Source organism: Amblyraja radiata, chromosome 6 (genome assembly GCF_010909765.2).
Source record: "Amblyraja radiata isolate CabotCenter1 chromosome 6, sAmbRad1.1.pri, whole genome shotgun sequence".
NCBI lineage: Eukaryota > Metazoa > Chordata > Chondrichthyes > Rajiformes > Rajidae > Amblyraja > Amblyraja radiata.
In genome coordinates, this window is record NC_045961.1 from 35760976 (window position 1) to 35781419 (window position 20444).

The 20444-nt window shown below is 39.2% G+C and overlaps 1 protein-coding gene across 1 annotated transcript in view; it reads left to right on the forward strand.

Moving 5' to 3' along the window:
• Positions 1-20218, forward strand: part of rab30 (RAB30, member RAS oncogene family) — a 54183-nt gene extending 33965 nt beyond the window's left edge. The window contains exons 3-5 of the mRNA XM_033022532.1: positions 3232-3315; positions 14391-14574; positions 18462-20218. Coding sequence (XP_032878423.1) covers positions 3232-3315; positions 14391-14574; positions 18462-18712 — 519 coding nt within the window. The 3' untranslated portion in view covers positions 18713-20218. The remainder of the gene's footprint in view (positions 1-3231; positions 3316-14390; positions 14575-18461) is intronic.
• Positions 20219-20444: the final 226 nt, after the last annotated feature.

The following is a 20444-nucleotide window of genomic DNA, read 5'->3' on the forward strand; positions in this document are numbered from 1 at the left end:
TTATCCAACAATGCTCTTTAAGAGCCCCAACACATCCTCTTCCTTAATACCAACTGCACTTGTATATTAGTATTCTCTGCACTGATCTCACTGTCGTCGCTTTGGTCATCAAGTTCCATTAATTTGCCATACTTGCCCCTCCCCCTTACTGAAAGATGCCGGTTCTGAACTTCAATCAACTGGCCTTTAAAGGACTCTCACATGTCAAATGCGGACTTGCCCAATAACAACTGTTCCCAGCGTACCCTCCCAAGCTCTGGCCAAATAATGTTGTAGTTGGCTGTACTCCAATTTAGTACCTTCTCACAACGCTCAGCCTTCTCCCTATTCAAAATAATCTTAATTTATGGAGCTACAATCGCTATCCCCAAAATGCTCTTCCACTGTAACACCAATTACCTGGCCAGGTTCATTTTGCTTCAAAACTTGCCCTTAGATGGAGGACAATGTCATTTTATTCTATTGTAACTACACAGGAAGACAAATGTTCATTTTAATCAACCCTCCTTTAAATTTTGTTTCTGACTTGTGGAGAAACCAGTTTACATATAGTTCTCAGGAACACAACCCTTGAGACAGGGACTGCCTGTAATTTCCTTTCACAAACTTTAGACTTCAAAGGCACCAAAAAGTGGATTGCACAATATTTCATTGTGAATTCTAACCTTGGATATTCATTATTTCAGAAAATGATCAGGATTAAATAAATGTGAATACATTTATAACTGTAGCTTTGTATGAATACTTCTGAAGGATATATATTTTCAGTTTTTAATTGCTACCCTTGTACACTATTTACTTTTTCCACTAACTTCCCGGCAATAAATCAAAGTACATGGCCTAAATCTAGCTGTGTAACACTGTTTTGTTTCAGTGATACATAGCAATATTCCTGTTTGAGCATAAGATGTAATTTCTATGTCAGTCAGACATCAGGTCTTGTTATTCCCTGTGCCATGTTGGAGTGTTGCCAGAAAAATGGTTCCAATTTATCCCTGGAGTGTCTGTTGCTCTTGGTCTGGAAAGACCAGAATTTTGTAATGCTTCTTCAGGCTAGGACCCAACTCTATTAATCCCACTATTTGCTTCTGCCTCGTGTCTCGGACTGTATTGAAATTAATAATGGTGGACCTGGGTACTGGCATTGGGATGCTATGTCACAACCCTAAGATGCCCCTTAAGATTTATGTGAACTTCAAATATCATACATTACATTTTGATTTTAACAAAACAATATGTCTTTGGCCATCTCCCAAAGCACTGTCCTTCACAAATCCAGCTTTGTGCCTTAAAATTGAAATGGGTACAATGTTCCAAATGGCCACTAGCATTTTACTCCCCAGGCCCACATGGATTTTTGGGCAAGAGGTATTTTGAGCTTGGAGAGAAACCAGGAGTGCTCCAGATGATATTTGCCTCTAGCTTTGCAAGGGCTACTCCTTATGGTAGGAACTTCTGCAGTAAGAGGAAAGACTTGACAATAACGCCGTTTATGTGTAAATGGCCCAATTTTGTTGAAAACAGGAAGAGGCAGGTACATTTCCTTATCTACATCATATGCACTTCTCTGAAAAAGGATCACTATGATCTTAAAATGGAAATCGTCTATTGGGACTGAGTGTTCACAACAAAGACGTCCAAATATTCTAATTTCTATTCTTTAATTTGCTAAAAGTGTGCATCTGAATTTTTAAGGGTCAAACGTATACACAACCTGCTTGGCATTTGTTGCCAAATATTGAAATGTATAGCATTTCTGCATTCTTTATTTATGAATCCAACACTACCATAGGGCCTGCAGTCGGATCAGACTGTTCTTTGATCAGGTCGGTCTTCAGAAAGGGTCGGTGGATAGCAGGGAGATTAACATCAAAGAATGGGACCAGAAAATAATTGCGAGCGAGGACAATCTTCAGTGATTGGGTCCTGGGGGGGGGGGGGTATTTTGGGGGAAGGGAACTTCTCCGGAGACATGGGCCTGTGAAAGGGGATGGGACTTGAATTTTTGACCATAACTCAGAGCCAAGAGCAGACTATGAGCTCTTCTCATTGTTGGGGATCTGGAGTTCGGTGTGGTGAACAGATAAGTGGCTTGGGGTTGGAGAGGATGTAGTAGAGATTAGTCTATGAGGATCATTGGCTGATGATACAGAACAATTGGCAGAATGGAGTTGGGGAATTGGATCTGAGGATTCTTGGAAATTCAGGGGATTGGAAGAGGAATGGTGAGCTAGGGTTTGATATTTGGAGAATGTTCTTGGTGGTATGTTCTGAAGAACCTTTGCTAAGTAGAGATTAGCCATACAAGTATCTCAATCCACTGTGGCATTTATTTAAACACAGTTCTGCGAGTGCCTAATGATAGTTGCTGCTGCAGCAAGTTAGCCTTACCTTCCCTACAGTACATCAGAAGTGTGGACTGGACTGAAATCATCCAATGTGCAACAGAAATGGAAATTGGATACTTGGTTAGCTTGTGCCAAGAAACGCCTGGAAAGACCTGGAAATAGTTCTTGCCAGATATCTCTCTGCTGAAGAATTGATTTTGTTTTTATTGCAGATTTCTGAAATAAATTGGAATTTCAAGTTGTAAGACTGATTGCTACTTGAACTCGCGTAGCTAATGGTGTTGCCAATGGAATTTCCATTCATTTGGCAACATTAACTTGAAAGTAAAAGTCCTGATGTTCAGTGCAAACTGCTGATGAAATTATTCCCTTACAGTGGGGTTCAGTGGTGATTTCCATGCTTTCCTTTCAGCTTGTGCCCATGTGAAAAATATTTTACTTTATGTTGGTACTCCAGCTGACTTTCCAATCTTCAGAAGATGCCCATGAGATGGAGTAGAAATTTATGTTGCTGAATACTATCATATCATTATAACATGATATCAATTTACTTTTAATATTGTTTTGATATTGGGCAAAGTAATGCCCCAATATCTTGGGGAATTGCATATCATATTGCTAACATAAATGTTTAGTTCTGTGTTATTGGAGGATATGAGTTTTATTTTTATTTTTGCTTTTTAAAATGTTTAATAGCTTTGATAATTGCAAATTTAATTTAAATTTTATATCATGCTCTATTTGGTGTCCTTTCCCCATTTGGTCAAGAAAGGCAATTTGATTTGAATCTGATATTTTTTTGTGAGTGATTCTCAAATTGTTTTATCAAGGTGAATACAAAATTAATGAATACATATGGACTGAAAGACTTATGTTTTTGCAGGGCTTGTTTCCACCAGGCCAAGGAGCCACAATTGGAGTTGATTTTATGATTAAAACTGTTGATATAAAAGGAGAAAAAGTGAAGGTACAGTATTATAAAATATTCAAACCCCTTCGACTGTTAAATTTGCCTTCATTCAAACTTAAAGCTGCATAGTATATCACATTTTGTTTGGTAATATTGACTCCGTTTTGTGACTACTTGCAATCTTTCATCCTGTCGACACAAGGAATTGTAGATGCATGTTTATATAAAAAAAAACAAAAGCTAACTCAATGGGTCGGGCAGTATCTTTGGAGGATATGGATAGGCAATGTTTTGGGTCTGGGCGCACTTCAGACTGATTTGTGGGAGGGGAGGGGGGCAAGCAGGGGGAAAGGAGGAGAAACAAAAGAAACAAAGCCTAGCATTTGATAAGTGGTGAGGAGGGGGAGGGAGTGATAGGCAGATGGGTGGACAAAGGCTAGAGATGAAAAGGAGGAAAAATTGTATAAGATACAGAGAAAAAGAGTAGTGAAATGTGAAAACGGGTAAGGCTTTTAGGTGGGAGTGAAAAGGGGAGGGGATTGTGAGAAATGTGTGTGCATTACCCAGGTGGGGTACAGGAGAGGAGGGTTTTGCAGAACAAAATAAGATGTTGTGGATTATAAGAAAATAAGTAGTAATGGAGATATCGGTGCATCTTGCATGATAAATATTGATTCAATCATAATCATAAATTATGATTCCTAATGTGCAGGAAATCATGAGGAATGGGAGAAATACATGTTTTCAAATGTTCTTTACAACAATTATTCCCAATGTCAACACATCAAAATTCCTGATACCATGTGGAGAAGCCAAATCAATGAATGAGTTCTGGATATCGGATAAACATCTAAGCGACTGTTGAGATAAATGTGAATGTTGGGTGACCAAGGTGGGAAAATGTGGACATATTTCCTAGCTGTGTGTGAGCAGCAGGAGCAAGTGGACCGCAGGGGTTTTGGAGGATGATGAATTTGAGTGAGGATAGAAAATGAAGCCTTTATAACCAAGAATACAAACAGAAGTGGTCAATATTAACTCAAAAATTGGAAAGATTTTGAATGGAAGATATGGCAGAAATGGTTCAGAATGCTAATTTGGGAATGTATGGCAGCCAAGTTTAGAAATCCAAATTTATGGACATTGAACATCATAGAATGGTGAAGGATAACGAGGCACTGTGGCACAAACCTGGTGACGTGAAATCGACTGGATGAAAGAGGAAAGGATGCATCTGGCGACTAATGTTATGGCCCATGAGAATTGAGGTTATTCTGCCATCGATTGATTTTAGGCAATGTTATTACTAAAGAAATGTGTTTGTAGTTTGTATATGGTACTTGAATAGACTGATTTGGGGGAGGGTGTGTGTGGAAATGTTGCTGTACATTGACCCTTCGCTGTAAGTTACCTCCCTTCCCTTCACTCTCTGGTCCAATCAATAAAGGCCCTGACGAAGTTTGTCCACATATACGATATGGACACATAGGAAGGAGTTTAATTTTGTGGAGATGGTAGAGAATTTAACTTTACTTCTATACAGTAGATTGTATATGGGGTGATAGGAAGCCTTTTTCATTGCTAAACTGCTTTAAAATGTTGGTACATTGCATAATTAAAATATAGTGACAGATTGTTTTCAGTTAATTGTTGCACTGAGTGTTCCTGCAAATGCTGTGTGGTATCTTTAGACAATAACCTGCTGACCATGCCACACACACAAAATATTTGGTGCTTCAGCTATTTTTACCTTCATGGTACCTTTTGTCAATAGTGCCAGATGTTGCAATCAGTGTGTTTTGTGTAATCATTTGCTTTATATTGAACAGCAAACTGGGTTTTGTTTTTAAGAATAAACTATTTGTATTTTAACACTATTACACCTTAATTCTAAAAAAAATGTGGTCACCTGGTAATTCAAAGCAAAATTGCAGAAGAACAAAACTTCCCAACATTTTATATAATTGTCAATATAGACAATTCTATATTGTCTAATAGAATCACATAATTTGACCGCCTGTTGTTCAGAGATACAGCGTGGAAACAGGCCCTTCAGCCCACTAAGTCCAAAACGACCAGCAATCTCCCTTACACTAGTTTTATCCAACACACGAAGGACAATTCTACAGAAGCCGATTAACCTACAAACCTGTCTTTGGAAATATCTGCTTCAAATATTGTGTGAGAAAAATTTGTTTGGAATTAGCAAGAGTTGATAATTGTGTAATATTACAGGACCATGGTTTTCACAAGCTTTTCCAGTTAGCTGACACTGAAATCCAACATCAGAACATCATGGCACCTTGGCAACTGTGTGCATAGAAGAGAAACAAGTTTCATGTCACATACTAGAACCAACATTCAGCCAGTTCACTTTTCACCTTTATCTTTTCACTGAGTTGCTTTCAAACAGCCGTTGTTTAGTAGTGGACAAGAGTAAGATTAGCATGGAGAGTTGGTGATCGGGCACAATGTTGTATCCAAAGTTTCTTTCAATAATTTGGAGGTATCGAAAAAGAGTTTTAATATATTTTGATTACTTTTTCAAATAAGCCATTCTGAAATCTTAAATGAAAGTCAGTTTAAAGTAAGTGGTGTTTTATTGGTTAACTCATTAACCAGAAATTGAAAATTGAATCGATAATTGATATTTCGCAGTTCAAAGTAAACAGCAAGTTGGGATATTGTGGAAGGAAATAAATCATGGGCTAGAAAAAGTTTAATGGTAGCATTAGGCTAAAGCATCTAATCCAACTGATGATTTCAGGTTTATACCCTGCCTGTTGAATATATCTTGCCTTGCAGAAAACTAAGAAGTGACGAACATTTGTGGCAGGTTTATAAGAAAACAATATTTAAAAAATGAGAGCAGGTGTACACAATGTGGTCTCTCAACTGCTGTGCCATTCAGTGAAATCATAGTTTATTTAATGTTTAGGAAGAAGTCTGAAGAAGGGTCTCGACCCATGACGTCACCCATTCCTTCGTTCCAGAGATGCTGCCTGCCCTGCTGAGTTACTCCAGCATTTTGTGTCTGTCTAGAGTTTATTTATCTTTAAATTCACTATTCTGCCTGGATCCCACTACTGTTCATTGCCCTAAATTCTATATCTTGCCACCTTTTTCTTAAATATGTTTACTGATTCAGCCTCCCTAATCTCTGTGGTAGAGAATTCCAATAATTCTTTATCGTTTGAGTGAAGGAGTTTCTTCCTTCTGTGTTAATTAGGTAATCCCATTTATCGTGACACTATGCCTACTTATTTTATATGATCCGACCAAAGGAAATATCTCCTCAGTGTCTCTTCTGGATTATTGCATCTTTCAATAAGAGCCCCTTTCATTCTTAACTCCAAAGGTCAAACGCCTAATTTACTTAATTATTACTCCAGAAAAGATTTGATGTATAGTAGAAATGAGAAATAACGAAAGCAAGAAGTCACTATCAGTAAGTAACCTTGTGCTAGGACTATAAACTGAGCTCGTCAGAAAGATAAGGTGATAATGGGGATTTTCATCGACATGTAAAGGTGGTCTAGATGCAGTGACAGGATCTTTTGGAATACACAGAATGGACACATTCCAACGTGGCATCTGGTTGTCTAAAAAAAAGTCGAGGTAAATTCAAACTTAATAAGAATCTTATAGACATGCGAAGGTAGTTGGCAGGTCAGAAAATTGGACAGAATAAGTAATACTGAAGGAAAGATTAGAATAAATTTACTCAAATTCTAAAACAACAATAAATGTTGTGGATATTTTAAAGAAGTTAAAGTGAGGAAGTTCCAGATAAAGCCAGTCCAGTGAACTGATGATGGTATCTTAAAATATTGGTCTTGTCTATAGTGGCAATGAGTAGCATTCCAGAAATCCAAGAAATAGCTGCATTACAAGAAGTTGAAGGTAGGATGGGAGAGGGGGTGGGGGTTGCTCTTGTATAGTCTCCGTCTCTCATGTAGAGAGGGAGACTATAGTCATCAGGGATGATCATGTGGACAAAGATGAACAGGTGAATGTTATACTTACATTTTCATAAAACATTTATCTGCTCAACTATAGAAAAGCAAGTAACTTGATTGGCAACACAAGGTCCTGAGGAGTCTTCACAGGGTTGATGTGGAAAGTGTGTTTTTTGTGAGATAATTTAGAACCAAGGGTCATTGTTTAAAATAACAAAGTTGCTGATTTAAAACATGGATAACATTTTTGACATTGAGAGACTTTGGAACCCGTTTCCACAAAGGAAGGTTGAAGCAGATTCTTTGAATATTTTTAAGGCAGCTTTAGATAAGCTTTTGATAAGTAAAAACATGAACAATTACTAATTAATGCCATTATAGATTGGGACTGCCATAGTGCCAAGGGCTTAAATGGGGAGGAATTTGTTAAGAATGTTTGGGAGGGTTTCCTCAGGCAATAAGGGCCTTACAAGGGAGAAGGTAAAGCTTGACTTCCTTGGGACTTGGTCAGGGCAAGTGACTGCAGTATCCATGGGCCTGTCTTTTGCGATCAGCGACCACTGTTATATTAATTTCAAATTTGTTATGGATAAGGACAGGGCTAGCCTACAAGTTATAAGTTCTGCCAAGGTCAACTTTGGTGTTAAACAGGACATTGCAAAAATTGATTGGAATAGGTTGTTTGCAGGCAAAGGACAATCTGGAAAATTAAATGTTTTTTATTTAAAATCATATTGTGTGTTCAGGGCATGCTTGGTCCTGTTATCGTGAAGGGCAAGACAGGAAGGAGTATGGAATCGTGGATGAGAGAAATGTTATTCCAGTCAGGTAAAAGGGGCATCTGTCACGTATAGACAGCTGAGATCACGTGCATCCCTGGAAGACTGTAGAGGATTGAGAAAAATGCTGAAGAAGAAAATTGGGAGTATATAAAAACGACATAAGATTGGTCTGGCAGATAAATTTAAGGAAAATCCAGAGATCTTATTAAGGGAATTAAGGTAACTAGAAGGAGAATCGAACCCCTCAGAAAACCAAAGCAGTCATCTATGTGTAGGAGAGAACTGCAGATGCTGCTTTAAACCGAAGATAGACACAAAGCTGGATTAACTGTCAGCATCTCTGGAGAAGGGTCTTGACCCATAACGTCACCTATTCCTTTTCTCCAGAGATGCTGTCTCTGACCTGCAATCACCTATGTGTGGAGCCGCAGGAGATGGGCAATGTCCTCAATTCATATTTCTCCTCTGTTTTTAATGTGGAGAAAGATGCGAAACTTGGAAAAGTTAATGACAATGTCGTGAAGACCATCCATATTACAGGATAATATGTGTTGGATGTCCCAAGATGTATAAAGGTAGATAATTCTATTGGGCCTGAGCAGATATATCAGATATATCCACGAACCCTGTAAAGGAAGAGAATAGATTACAGGTGTACTGGCTTGGATATATGAATATCGTTAGATACTGGTGAGCTGCTGGAAGACGGCGGGGGGGGGGGGGGGGGGGGGGCTAATAAGGGCTGGAGAAAACCTGGGAACTATAAGTCAAACCTGTTGGAGAGAGAATATTCAAACAAGAGATTAAATATCCATGCATTTGGAAAGATGGGGATTGATTAGGGATAGCCAGCGTGGTTTTGTGTGGCAGATAGTGTCTATGGCCAGGCTATTAAAGAAAATGGGGGTGAGGGGTCGCTCCCTCCAACAGGCAATCAAATCATTATCAAATTCTGCAGAAAAAAAGCAGCAATTGGATTTGGATCAAAAGGAGAGACAACAATTGGGCTGCAAGTTGAAGACAGGAGGGTTTGGAATTGAGGGGGGTGTAACTGGGATGTCAGGTATCACCATTGAGCCCTCAAGAGATGTTGTGGGCTTATCAATGAAAAGTCAAAGAAGGAGGGTGCCCACCTGATGACCCCGATGACGTACCTACCCTACCTTTCACCACTCCAATCCCACTAAGTAGCAAGTGTTCTGACTTATTACAGGGTTTGAAACATCAAGTCATATTAGCTCTACTACTTACCAATGTCATTGACATTTTTTTTGTGAAGTTACCAAAAAGGTTGAAGGACTTCAGCAAGGCTTTTTTTATACAGTCAAGGAGGTGCATGGTAGGCTGCTCTCTAAGGTTAGATTACATGGGATCCAGAGAGACCCAACTGACTGCAATTGGCTACATGGTTGAAAGCAGAGGGTGATGGAGGAAGGTCTTTGGACTAGAGGCCTATGACTGGTGTCCCTTGGGGATCTGTGCAGGGTCAATAGTTGTCTGTCATCTATTTCAATGATTTGGACAAGAATGTGCAAGGCATGATTAGTAAGTTTGCAGATGACCCTAAATTAGATGTTCTTGCAGACAGTGAAGATTCTTCTCAAGAATTACAGCGAGGCAAATGAGTGACAAATAACAAATTCAATGTAATTCAGATAAGTGTGAGAGATTCCATTTTGGGAAGTTAAAGCAGATACGGGAGCGTGGTAGGGAATGGTGTCGAACAAAGGGAGCTAGGAGTTCAAGTAAATAGTTCCCTGAAAGTAGTGCCAGGGGTGGGGTGCTGGAAGGCTTTTGGCATGTTGGTTTCAATTAGTAAAGTTATTAAGTGCTGAAGTTGGGACGTTATGTTACAGCCGTACATTCCATTTACTTTCTTAATTGCTTACCGTTGCCTACATGCTTCTATTTCTTTTGGAATGACGTACTGATATCTCTGAACATTCAAATTCAGTCAGCTCAGGCCATTCAAATATGCTTTTCTACTCTTTCAACAAAATGTTTGGGCAAGATTCTAGACACCAAATGTCAAGATGTAGAATGTCCACTTTGGAGAGCAGATAATCCCTGATCAGTCAGCAATTGCAGTTAATGTGGATGAGTCAATGTCAGGCTAGTGAAAACGATGTTGTTGTCTGCTTGAATACTATTGGTCACTGCAATCTCTTGACTTGTATCTGACCCCATCCACCCCATCCACCACCTTGGATGCTTTGATTTGTTTTTCTTCTGTGCTCTGGAGCATAATCCAATTGTTAGTCATCTGTGTACAAATTGTCACACACCTCTGATGTACCATTATCATCACCCTCAGATTAATTTCTGTCCTATCTGGCACATTGTTTGACATAACTGCCAAATGAAGCCAATATTACTTTCAACTCAATTTGTAAATGCAAGAAATGTACCTCTGTACTTATCGGCAATAATCGGTGAGGCCCATCAGTTTGAACGCCACTCGGATTGAACCAGGTGATACTCAGGACACTGGTTTCATTCCTCCGTGTTACATCCTCTTTTGGTAATCAACATGACATTTTATCTGCAATTACCCCATGTTGCCAAAAGCATAGCCCACAAATTCAATGTTGTAAATTATTTTTTTGTTTTTTTCCCTTTAATATAGGTCCGTCCTTTCCCAATGTCAAATATTCCTCTGTTTAAGAAGGAACTGCAGATGCTGCAAAAATGCTGGAGAAACTCAGCGGGTGCAGTAGCATCTATGGAGCGAAGGAAATAGGCAACATTTCAGGCCGAAACCCTTCTTCAGACTAAAAACCTGAAGAAGGGTTTTGGCTCGAAATGTTGACCATTTCCTTCGCTCCATAGATGCTACTGCACCCGCTGAGTTTCTCCAGCATTTTTGTGTACCTTCAAATATTCCTCTACTGTTTTTCCTCAAAGCATATTTAATGAGAAATAGAAACCCATTGTTTGGTCTTTCAATAATGGTCAGGATAAGTTCTGTATAGTTCAGGGGATTAGGGGAAGATGGTGTGTACACCTCTAACAAAGGTTGAAAGTTGGTGAGAGAAGAGATTGCTACACAGCTCCAGTCACATTGAATGTTGTTTGTGACTTTGCCTGTGGTGGGTTTTAGTAAACATGCTGGTGTCATGTCCTTGATAGCTACAGGCTGATCATAAGACTGTGGTATCACGGCTTCAAAAAGAACAGTATGCTCTGTTTTGTAGATTACATTCTTTTGATTATCTGAAAGCAGAAGCAAATAAACTGAGCCAAAAGGGCTTTACTACTTAACTTGGTGTGTTTTTTAAAGACACAAAGTCTAACTTTTTTTTAAATTTCCATCTATTCCAAGTGATTACTATCTATTTGATATTTAGGGTGACCAATGACTACTGAGTTATAGTAATCATGACCCCTACACGTATATCTCCTTTTCAAGATAGAAAATCAAATGGTATTGGGTGAAGTTTTGCCTGTCTGCTGCTAACAAGGATCTTGTGTGGAATGCATTTGTGCAATCGATCTACACTTTAAAGGGCAAAACCTACATTAGGCAATGTTTATAATTGCAACGTTAAGTCTCAGAAAGCGATTTGAAAAATTGCATGAGAAATACCCTTCTGATATTTGTTCTCATGTTGATGATAAAGCTACTGGGCTATAATTCCTGTTGTACAGCACAATATTTGCATGTCAAGTGATAATTTTGTAGCTGAGAACTAATTAAAAATGTTCTGTGCAAGCCTGTGCCACTTTGCTAAATTGTCATATGGTCTTCTGTGCTGATAAGCTTGTGCATGGAGGCCACATGGTATGTAGCAATGCTGTCATTTGGTGTGTAATGCATGATTGATGTTGCTTCTGCAATATTTTAGCAGTGGCTTAGGTAATTTTAAATCTAGAAATGGGTTTGATTGGAGACTTGTTCCGATATAAAATCAAACCAAATCAAATATAAGTTAAAGCATATATGTTCCTTTCTGAGCTGCTCTCATGGAGTGGTGCACTGAAGAAAAGCATAATCTTCATAATGGTTCCTTTGTCTTAAAGGCATCTCTTCTGTATACTCTTGTCCTGGGTGCCCATCTCTAATGGAACAATGCCCTATTGGCATCCACCTGCCATTGGCTAGTAAATATGGTGCTTTGAAGTGAATTGGGCGGGTGATTTCTTGGGAGGGGTGGAGGGGGGGGGGGGGGGGGGGGGGACCTTAAAACACTCGGCCCAGTCAAAATTGAAATGTTCATCGCTCCAGATTAAGTTTGATTAGCTGGCCTAAAATATGGTTCTTATCAGATTAATATTAATTTGGTGGATATAGATATGAAAATAAAGTTTGGGTTCTGAATATCATTTTCATGTGGAAATAATGTGTCTAGCTGTGGTTCTTGCATTTGGCATCAAATTGCCTTCTATTTGTTGCCACATGCTGATCATTTCTTTGCAGTCATACATTCTTGTTTTTTTGCTGAAAGCATATTCGTATGGCTGAAAAGCTTAAACGTGTCATTGTAGAATTTCTTGTAGTAGTACAACTAAAAGTCCTATTGGATTTTATTTTATTAACGCATTGTTTTAAATTGTAGACAGCTTCCGGCTTTATCGTCTGTTCCAGTTTTTAATGTGCATCACGGGTGTTGGGGCCATGCTAGGGGGATGAGTATTTTCTTGTTCAGCTGCTCTTGTTTCTTTCTGCACAGCAGCATTACATTTTTGACTCTGGCATTTATCATCCTCTTCCTTGACCACCACCCTTTTCCACATGTATCCCTAAACTGAGCACAATGCTTGGCCTCCACACAAAAAATAACTGAGCACAGTAAAACAAACTATGAGAAATCTGTGCAGGGAATTTTAAAGTACCAGATAGCTCTGAGAATGATTCATTCAAAGCAGAATAAATGAATAACAAATTTAGACAATGCTTTCTGGTGCAAAGGGCCAATTATCCTGCATTCTTGTTGTTAAGGAAACTATTTCGATAGTAACAGACAAAATGAGGAAAGAAAAGAGAATTCAGCCGGCACGATATTCTGATGCAATTGTATGAAGGAAGCTTGTGTTGATTTTCTTCCTGATTGGTAGAAGCTAATGCATACCAGCCCTGATTTAGTTTTGGTTAAGGTGTTACAAAGAAATGAAGATATTCTAGGCCGACCATGATATTTTGGTGGTAGAGATTACTTGTAAATCTTGATCCAGATTTTGTAGATCTTTTTTTTACAACTTAACACTATTATCCAAAACTCTGTTCATTTTGTTTTCTGCGTAAAAGTCCTATTCACGCCACGTTTTGATCTGAAATGACAGCCAGTCTCCGAAACCTCTCTTAATTTATTATACTGGTAATTTAGTCTTGCCATAACCTCGCCCTTCCCTTTTCTAGCATTGTTTACCATCTCCCTTTCCAACTCCAATGGCTTTTGTTTCCTTATTTTGAAACTACGTCCTTTGACTTGTATCTTTCATCCTTCCTCGGCTTTTGACCACCCTAATATGTTCCAATCCATTTGTGTCTGATTATGTCTCTGAAGTGGCTTGAACTTTCTCTTATCCTGTGGATTGTTTGTCGTGCCACTTGTCGGTGAGACCACGTTTTGAGAAACCTTTCAGGACTCGTTGAGAGTGTGTTTGTTTTGTGCTTGGCCAATGTCTCAAACTGAGCAACTGTTTACTTGAGAACATGAAGTGCTAGACTAATTCAGTGGATCAAGCAACATCTCTGAAGGATGTGGATAGGTGATGTGGATCGGTAACCTTCAGCCTGAAGAAGAGTTCTAATCCAAATTGTCACCTATCCATGTCATCCAGAGATGCTGCTTGACCTGTTAACTTACTCCAGCACTGTTCTATACAAGACTCCAGCATCTGCAGTTTCTTGTGTCTCCAACTATTTATATTACTTGAATATCTGCCAATGCATTAAAAAAAAAAAAAAAATCGAGCTGGTGTAGAAGGAGCATGAGGTATGTGAAAGTGCTAAATGTGGATTCAGTATTGCTACCCTACAAAGGTATACACTGACGCAATGCTGGTTGTAGGCCTTGTAACTCCCAATGATGGAGAATTGATTTGGGAATCTTTGATCCTATCATGTATTTCTGAGGTTTGTTATAAGGGTAGGTAGAAGAAAAATATATTTAAGTAAAATTGACTTCTTGTATGGTTTGAAATTGGAGAGGAAATTGTTGAGTAAGAGTGGTTGTTGTAATATTTGCTACTCAAGAGAAATCTAGATTGGATTAGCTTCCTCTTGAACAACAAAACCAGTAAGAGAACTAAATCTAGCAGGAAATAACAATCTGAGATCTGGTTTGTGCAGACCCTTTTAGTTCCTTATTGCATGTGTTAGAATATAATGATGCCCAAATTGTTTGTTATTGTGCAGTAAATCTCATTGAATTTGTTTTCTGTACCTCAGCTCCAGATTTGGGACACTGCTGGACAAGAAAGGTTTCGATCCATCACACAGAGCTATTACCGCAGTGCAAATGCCTTAATATTAACCTATGATATCACCTGTGAAGAATCTTTCCGTTGCCTTCCTGAATGGTTAAGGGAGATTGAACAGTATGCAAGCAACAAAGTTACCACTGTTTTGGTTGGTAAGTGCTTGAAATATTATTCTTCAATTAGGTAAAATTTATAAAGCTTAACTTGTTTCTGTTCTTTCAGTGTAGGCAAAGCTGTATTCATTACCTTTTTAGGAGTTGTAGCAGTTTTCCACAACACCATGATGTATATCTGATGCACAGATGAATGTCTTGGATTCTCACAAAATCACTTTTGTTGTTGCTGCAAATCCTAGGCATTGGGGAAATAATTGCTGAAGTGCAACTTGAATATTATGCATTGTTTACCCATGTCCTGGTGTGGTAGAAAATGAACGTTAAGCCAAGGTGCTTCGGTTAAGGTTAAGTAGGATGGGTCTAGACTTGGTGGAGTCCATGAAAGTTAATCTTGTTGAGTTTTACAAGATTCTGAGCTGTCACAGCAGGGTGTACATCAAGAGGCAGTTTCCTCCAAAGAGAGAATCCACAACATGGCCGCAGTGTCTGGAAAAGTAGTCGGCAATTAAGATTGAAACATAAATTTCATAATGCTGTATCACAAATATTCAGAATTCCCTTTCCAGAGGGTTCTGATGGTGTCACTAAATATGCTGAAGGGTGGGATTAGCAAATATTTGGACTGTAAGGGAACAAAGGGATAATCTAAGGCAAATTTATCTTAGAGATACAGCGTGTAAGCAGGTCCTTCGGCCCACTTCTTGCGTATGGCGTGCACAGCCTAAACTTGTAGGACAACTTGTTCTATTTGATCTTATTTGGTTGAGCATGCCAGGTTGATTGCATTCGTCGAAACAGGGTGGACCATGTGAAGGTTGCAATCTCCCACCCCCTTCGGCCCACTTAGACCACGCGGACCAGCGATCACCCCTGCACTAACTCTATCCAACACACGAAGAACAATTTCCAGACCCCAATTAACCTACAAACCTGCACATCTTTAGAAATGTGGGAGGAAACTGAGGCACCTGGAGAAAACCGATGTGGTCACGGGGAGCGCATACAAACTCTGTACAGACAGCACCCAAGGTCAGGATTGAACCTGGGTCTCTGGAGCTGTAAGGTAGCAACTCTACCGCTGCGCCAATGTGCTGCCTCAAATTATTGTATATTGAATGTTGGATATGATCGTATTAGAAGCAGAGAATCAAATTACCTATTTAATATGTGAATGCGCACATTAATGTGATAATTTTAATAGCTTGCAGCTATGTCGTGCTTTTGTAGTCCCAGTGTTGTCAGAGATGCTGCAGTTTATTTCCTGGCCATTGGTGATCCCCAGCATATTGAAATGGTTTTGTTAAAATCCAAAGATATTGTTTTACTTTTTTCAATGGCCTGCAGTAAATTTCCAATAGTCCAGTGCCCTTGGGACTTTAGCCTTGCCAGATGGAGGTTTTCCAGAATGTTGTTATTAATGCCCAAACATAGGTTTTTTGGGGGGATTATTATAGCCTATTACACAATTCGTTTCCAGTGAACTGGCATGTTTAAAGGGAGGACTCTAGACTAGCTCTAGCTGCAAACCCACACACACTCCTGGCCCTTGATATCTTGGATCCCAAACCTGACTCCGATAGAAATGCTGGTAAAGTTTAGATTCACATGACCAGCAATAATGCAATATGTTAATAATTTGTATGTCAATAGCATTAATAGGCAAGGTAACTAATCTTTCAGTGTAGGCAATACAAATTCAATAACCATGCTGATGTTTAACTGTAAAACCATTGTAATCCAAGCCCACCCAGCACAAATTATACAGGCAGACATCCAAGTCGGCCATCTTTATTGGGCCTAACTGCCATCCCTGTTAATTTGTACACTGATTTAGAATTTTGTTTAGTTTCTAGGTGGTGGTTCTGAATTGGGTACTGAAAATAAAAGCTGATCTTTAAAATAGAAGCTGATCTATATTTCTAGTTGACCCGACCCAACCAAGAGATCCCACAAAAGGCATTGTTCCATACTCTGCACAAACATTTCTGAACCATTTTGTGCATTTAGATATAATAAAGTTACAATATCATAGAACTTTATCCCAGGAGAGAAATTGATCTGCCAACAATCATAAAACACAAGATGCATGGAATTAAAGTGACGAGTCAAAAGAATTGGGGATGTGGTAAGGTGGGAGAGGGTGGAAAGGGGAGAAAGAGGGGAGTTGGTCTACCCCAATGCAGTACAGTTTGATAACCACAAGGAAAAAGGATCTCCTGTGGCAGTTCTGTACTGCATCTTGGTCGAACCAGTCTGTTGCTGAAGGTCTGCAGGCAGGGCAAACAATCATAGATTTATTGGCCATTGCAGTGTCATGGAAACATTTAGTCCATGCTGTTGGAAATCTGCTGCAAAAATGCTGTCCGTCCTCCTGAGTCACTCCAGCATTTTGTGTCTACCTTTCATACCCCACCTCCAAAAGGAGGTCGATAGTCTATCGATAGTTATGGATAATGTGGGATATTGGAAGAGGAAGTAAATACTTATGGTGGTGGGTGGGCTGTGAATTGGGTAGATAGATGTATTTGTCTCGGACTGAGTGTTGGAACGGCAGTTGTCTAATCATGTGGAGAATGTTCCAAACTTTCATCTTGAGGACTAAGAAATCGAGTGAATGTCTAGCTTTTTATAAAGCAAAAAACTGCAGATGCTGGAAATATGAAATGGAAATACAGAAACAATGGAAGTTCTGACAATGTCTGCAGTGAGAGAAGCAGAGATTAGTTTACCGGTTGATGACCTCTCGTTAGAACCGTTCATTGACCATGAACCTCCTTTTTCTCTTTCAATATATACTACCTGACTTTATTTCCTGTAAATGTAGGTTTTTTTAATTAACTGGTGTCTTTGACCTGCTCCTGTGACCAGTCTATAATTGGTTAATTTATGTTGCTTACAAGCACTGCAGAAAACATCTGCCATTACTTTGCTAAAGACAGAGTAACCTGATGAGGTGGTAATTGGCCAGATTAGATTATGTCCCTATTTGATAAAACACATGGGATAATTTTCCACATTCCTGGGTAGTTAGCAGTTATATATGGGTTAGTTAGAGGCATGGCCATTTTGGAAGGCAGCATTTATGTTATTGACCCCATTATATCAAGCTCATACCCTTTAATAATAATAATATCTTTTATTGCCATTGCACATCAGTGCAACGAGATTTGGTATACAGCTTCCAACCGATGTCAAAAAAATAAGTAAACTGTGTGACGTGACCATCTGAGGGAGAAAGTCCAGGTGGGATGGGGGGGCACTCAGCAGGGCCGGTTCAGAGCCGCTATAGCTCTGGGAATGAAGCTGTTTCTGAGTCTGGAGGTTCGGGCGTAGAAGGCCTTGTAACGTCTGCCGGAGGGAAGTAGTTCGAACAGTCCATGACAAGGGTGTGAGGAGTCTTTATGGATGCTGATGGCCTTCCTGAGGCACCGTGTGTGGTAGATGTCACTGTGTTTTCTTCATAACCCACTGGATTGCACGGTGGTGCAGTTGTAGAGTTGCTGCCTTACAGTTCCAGAGACCTGGGTTCGATCCTGACAACAGGTGCTGTCTGTACGGAGTTTGTACATTCTCCCCATGGCCTGTGTGGGTTTGCTCCGGGTGCTCCAGTTTCCTCCCATACTCCAAAGATGTACAGGTTTAAGTTAACTTGCTTTGGCTTACACAGTGGTGGCCAAGCTGGTAGTTGAATTCGCTGATCTTCTTTCAGTGGTGCCAAAGGATGTATTTTACCATCTGAGCAGATGGGTCGGTCCTATTTATCTTGCTTCTGAAAGACTGCATGAGCTAGATGGTGTTCAAGTCTCTTGAACCTTTGACCTACTGACTGACAGGATTACGACTGCTCCATCGTGAGCTGACAATCTAACTGATATTTCAACTTGTGGCTAGGTTCTCAATTATGCCTCTTTCCCATTTTGCAGGAAACAAGATTGATTTAGCAGAGAAACGAGAAGTATCCAGAGAAAGGGGTGAAGAATTTTCAGAATCTCAGAATATGCATTACCTGGAGACATCGGCAAAAGAGTCGGACAATGTTGAAAAACTGTTTCTTGACCTTGCGTGTCAGTTGATTGGTGAAGCAAAGCAGAGCACACTGGTCAATAATGTAGCATCTCCTTTGCCTGGGGAAGGCAGAACCATCAGCTACTTGAACTGCTGCAACTTTAATTAGATATGAACACCAGCCCATTAAATTGAACTGATGCTTTGCAGGAGTATTTTGTTGGTGAAGGAAATTCCTACATTTCTTGCCTATTGACCAAAGCTCAAGCTGATTTCTGGGCTTCAGTATGGCAGACAGATATTGGGAGAAAAAAACCCAGCCTAATTAGAAAGCTTTTATGCTCCAGATTGCCCAGGTAAAAATAACAATAAAAAATCTAAACTTGTTTTTAAAAAAATGCCCTTCATAATTATGTTGTGCTTTGAAGTAGCTCTGCCAAATGCTGACTCTGCACAATTTGCCATTTTGCTGCTACGTAAACAATGAAGGCTTGTATTAATAGTTAGGAGTAATTTGCAGCATAGAAAGTACAGAATTTGGATCTGCTATTAACAACATCCTGGTTCCATGCTTCACACAATATATCGGTGCTAGACTGGTTTTTATTAAGTTATCTATCATTGAAAATTTAGTTGGTTAATATAAATGGAAATTGCCAGTTTGAGATAGTTCCTGCATGTTGTCATTAAGCTCTTTTACATAGCTCTAAGAAATATTGCCATTCCCTTAAGGATGCGTTTCATTTGTGCAACAAGGTTTTATCTTCTCAATCTGCAAATAATACCATTTGAACCCATTATGGTTTCATGGAATAGTAGCTGTTGCATTTCTAATTTGGTTTAAACCACCAGGTTTGGATTTGCCCTAAAATGTTACATTTTGTTTGAAGGTGATCAGGGAAGATTTTATCTCTGGATTGTGTAGCGAAATTTATTGACCATATTAATTTGTGAGTTTTGCTACATATATTTTACAAAATCTTCCTGATATAAATTATTTCTTCTAACTGATTCCGACGTTTCTGAAGATGACAGATCATGCTGGGATAGACCCTTTACTGCAGCTAAATGCTCTTCTGCCCAAGAGAACCATTAAACATGCATCTGTAGGCGTCGACATATTAGGCTCTCGTGGTATGGTGTCGTCACAACCTCCAGGCATAACATCCGTCTAACGACAGCAATTATTGATTGATTTGGAGAAGGAACTTTGATCCTATTTTGTATTCACATTTTAAACTAGATTAGATTAGTTGCACATGAGGTGCAATGAAATGTTTTTACATGAAGCTCACAGAGTAAACAGTATAAATAATGATAAATATGACAAATACAATGACAAGTGCAAAACAGCAGAATGGTGCAAGATCATATTGTTCTTGACTGATGATTCAGCATAGACTAAGCATTCTGTCTAAAGCCTATGAATTTCTAAATTTGATGTTCTCTCTGTTATGCTACTTTTGTTGGCTGATGCTGAAACATTAATGCATTTGCAACATAAGGCAATGTGGAAAAACCATTAACTGCCATATTTCAACTGCAAAGAATTCTTGTGTTATCTTGTCAATTAACTCTCGTGTTTTTGAATATTGCTGTCTTAAGTTGAATTGGAAAAGCATCCGAGCTGCACATTTGTATTTGCATAACAGGAGTTCAAATAAAACTGCAGGTAATAAAAAAAAATCACACAAATATCTGCATGTTAAAACATAATGAAAATAAAATTACAGCGAGCCATCTTATGGTTGTTACACAAAAAGAGACACTGCTGGAGTAACTCAGCAGGTCAGGCAACATCCCTAGAGAACATGGATAGGTGACAATTTGGGTCGACACTTCCTTGGTGTGAAGAAGGGTCTTAACCTGAAACGTCACCTCTTGAGTCACAAGGAGGATGT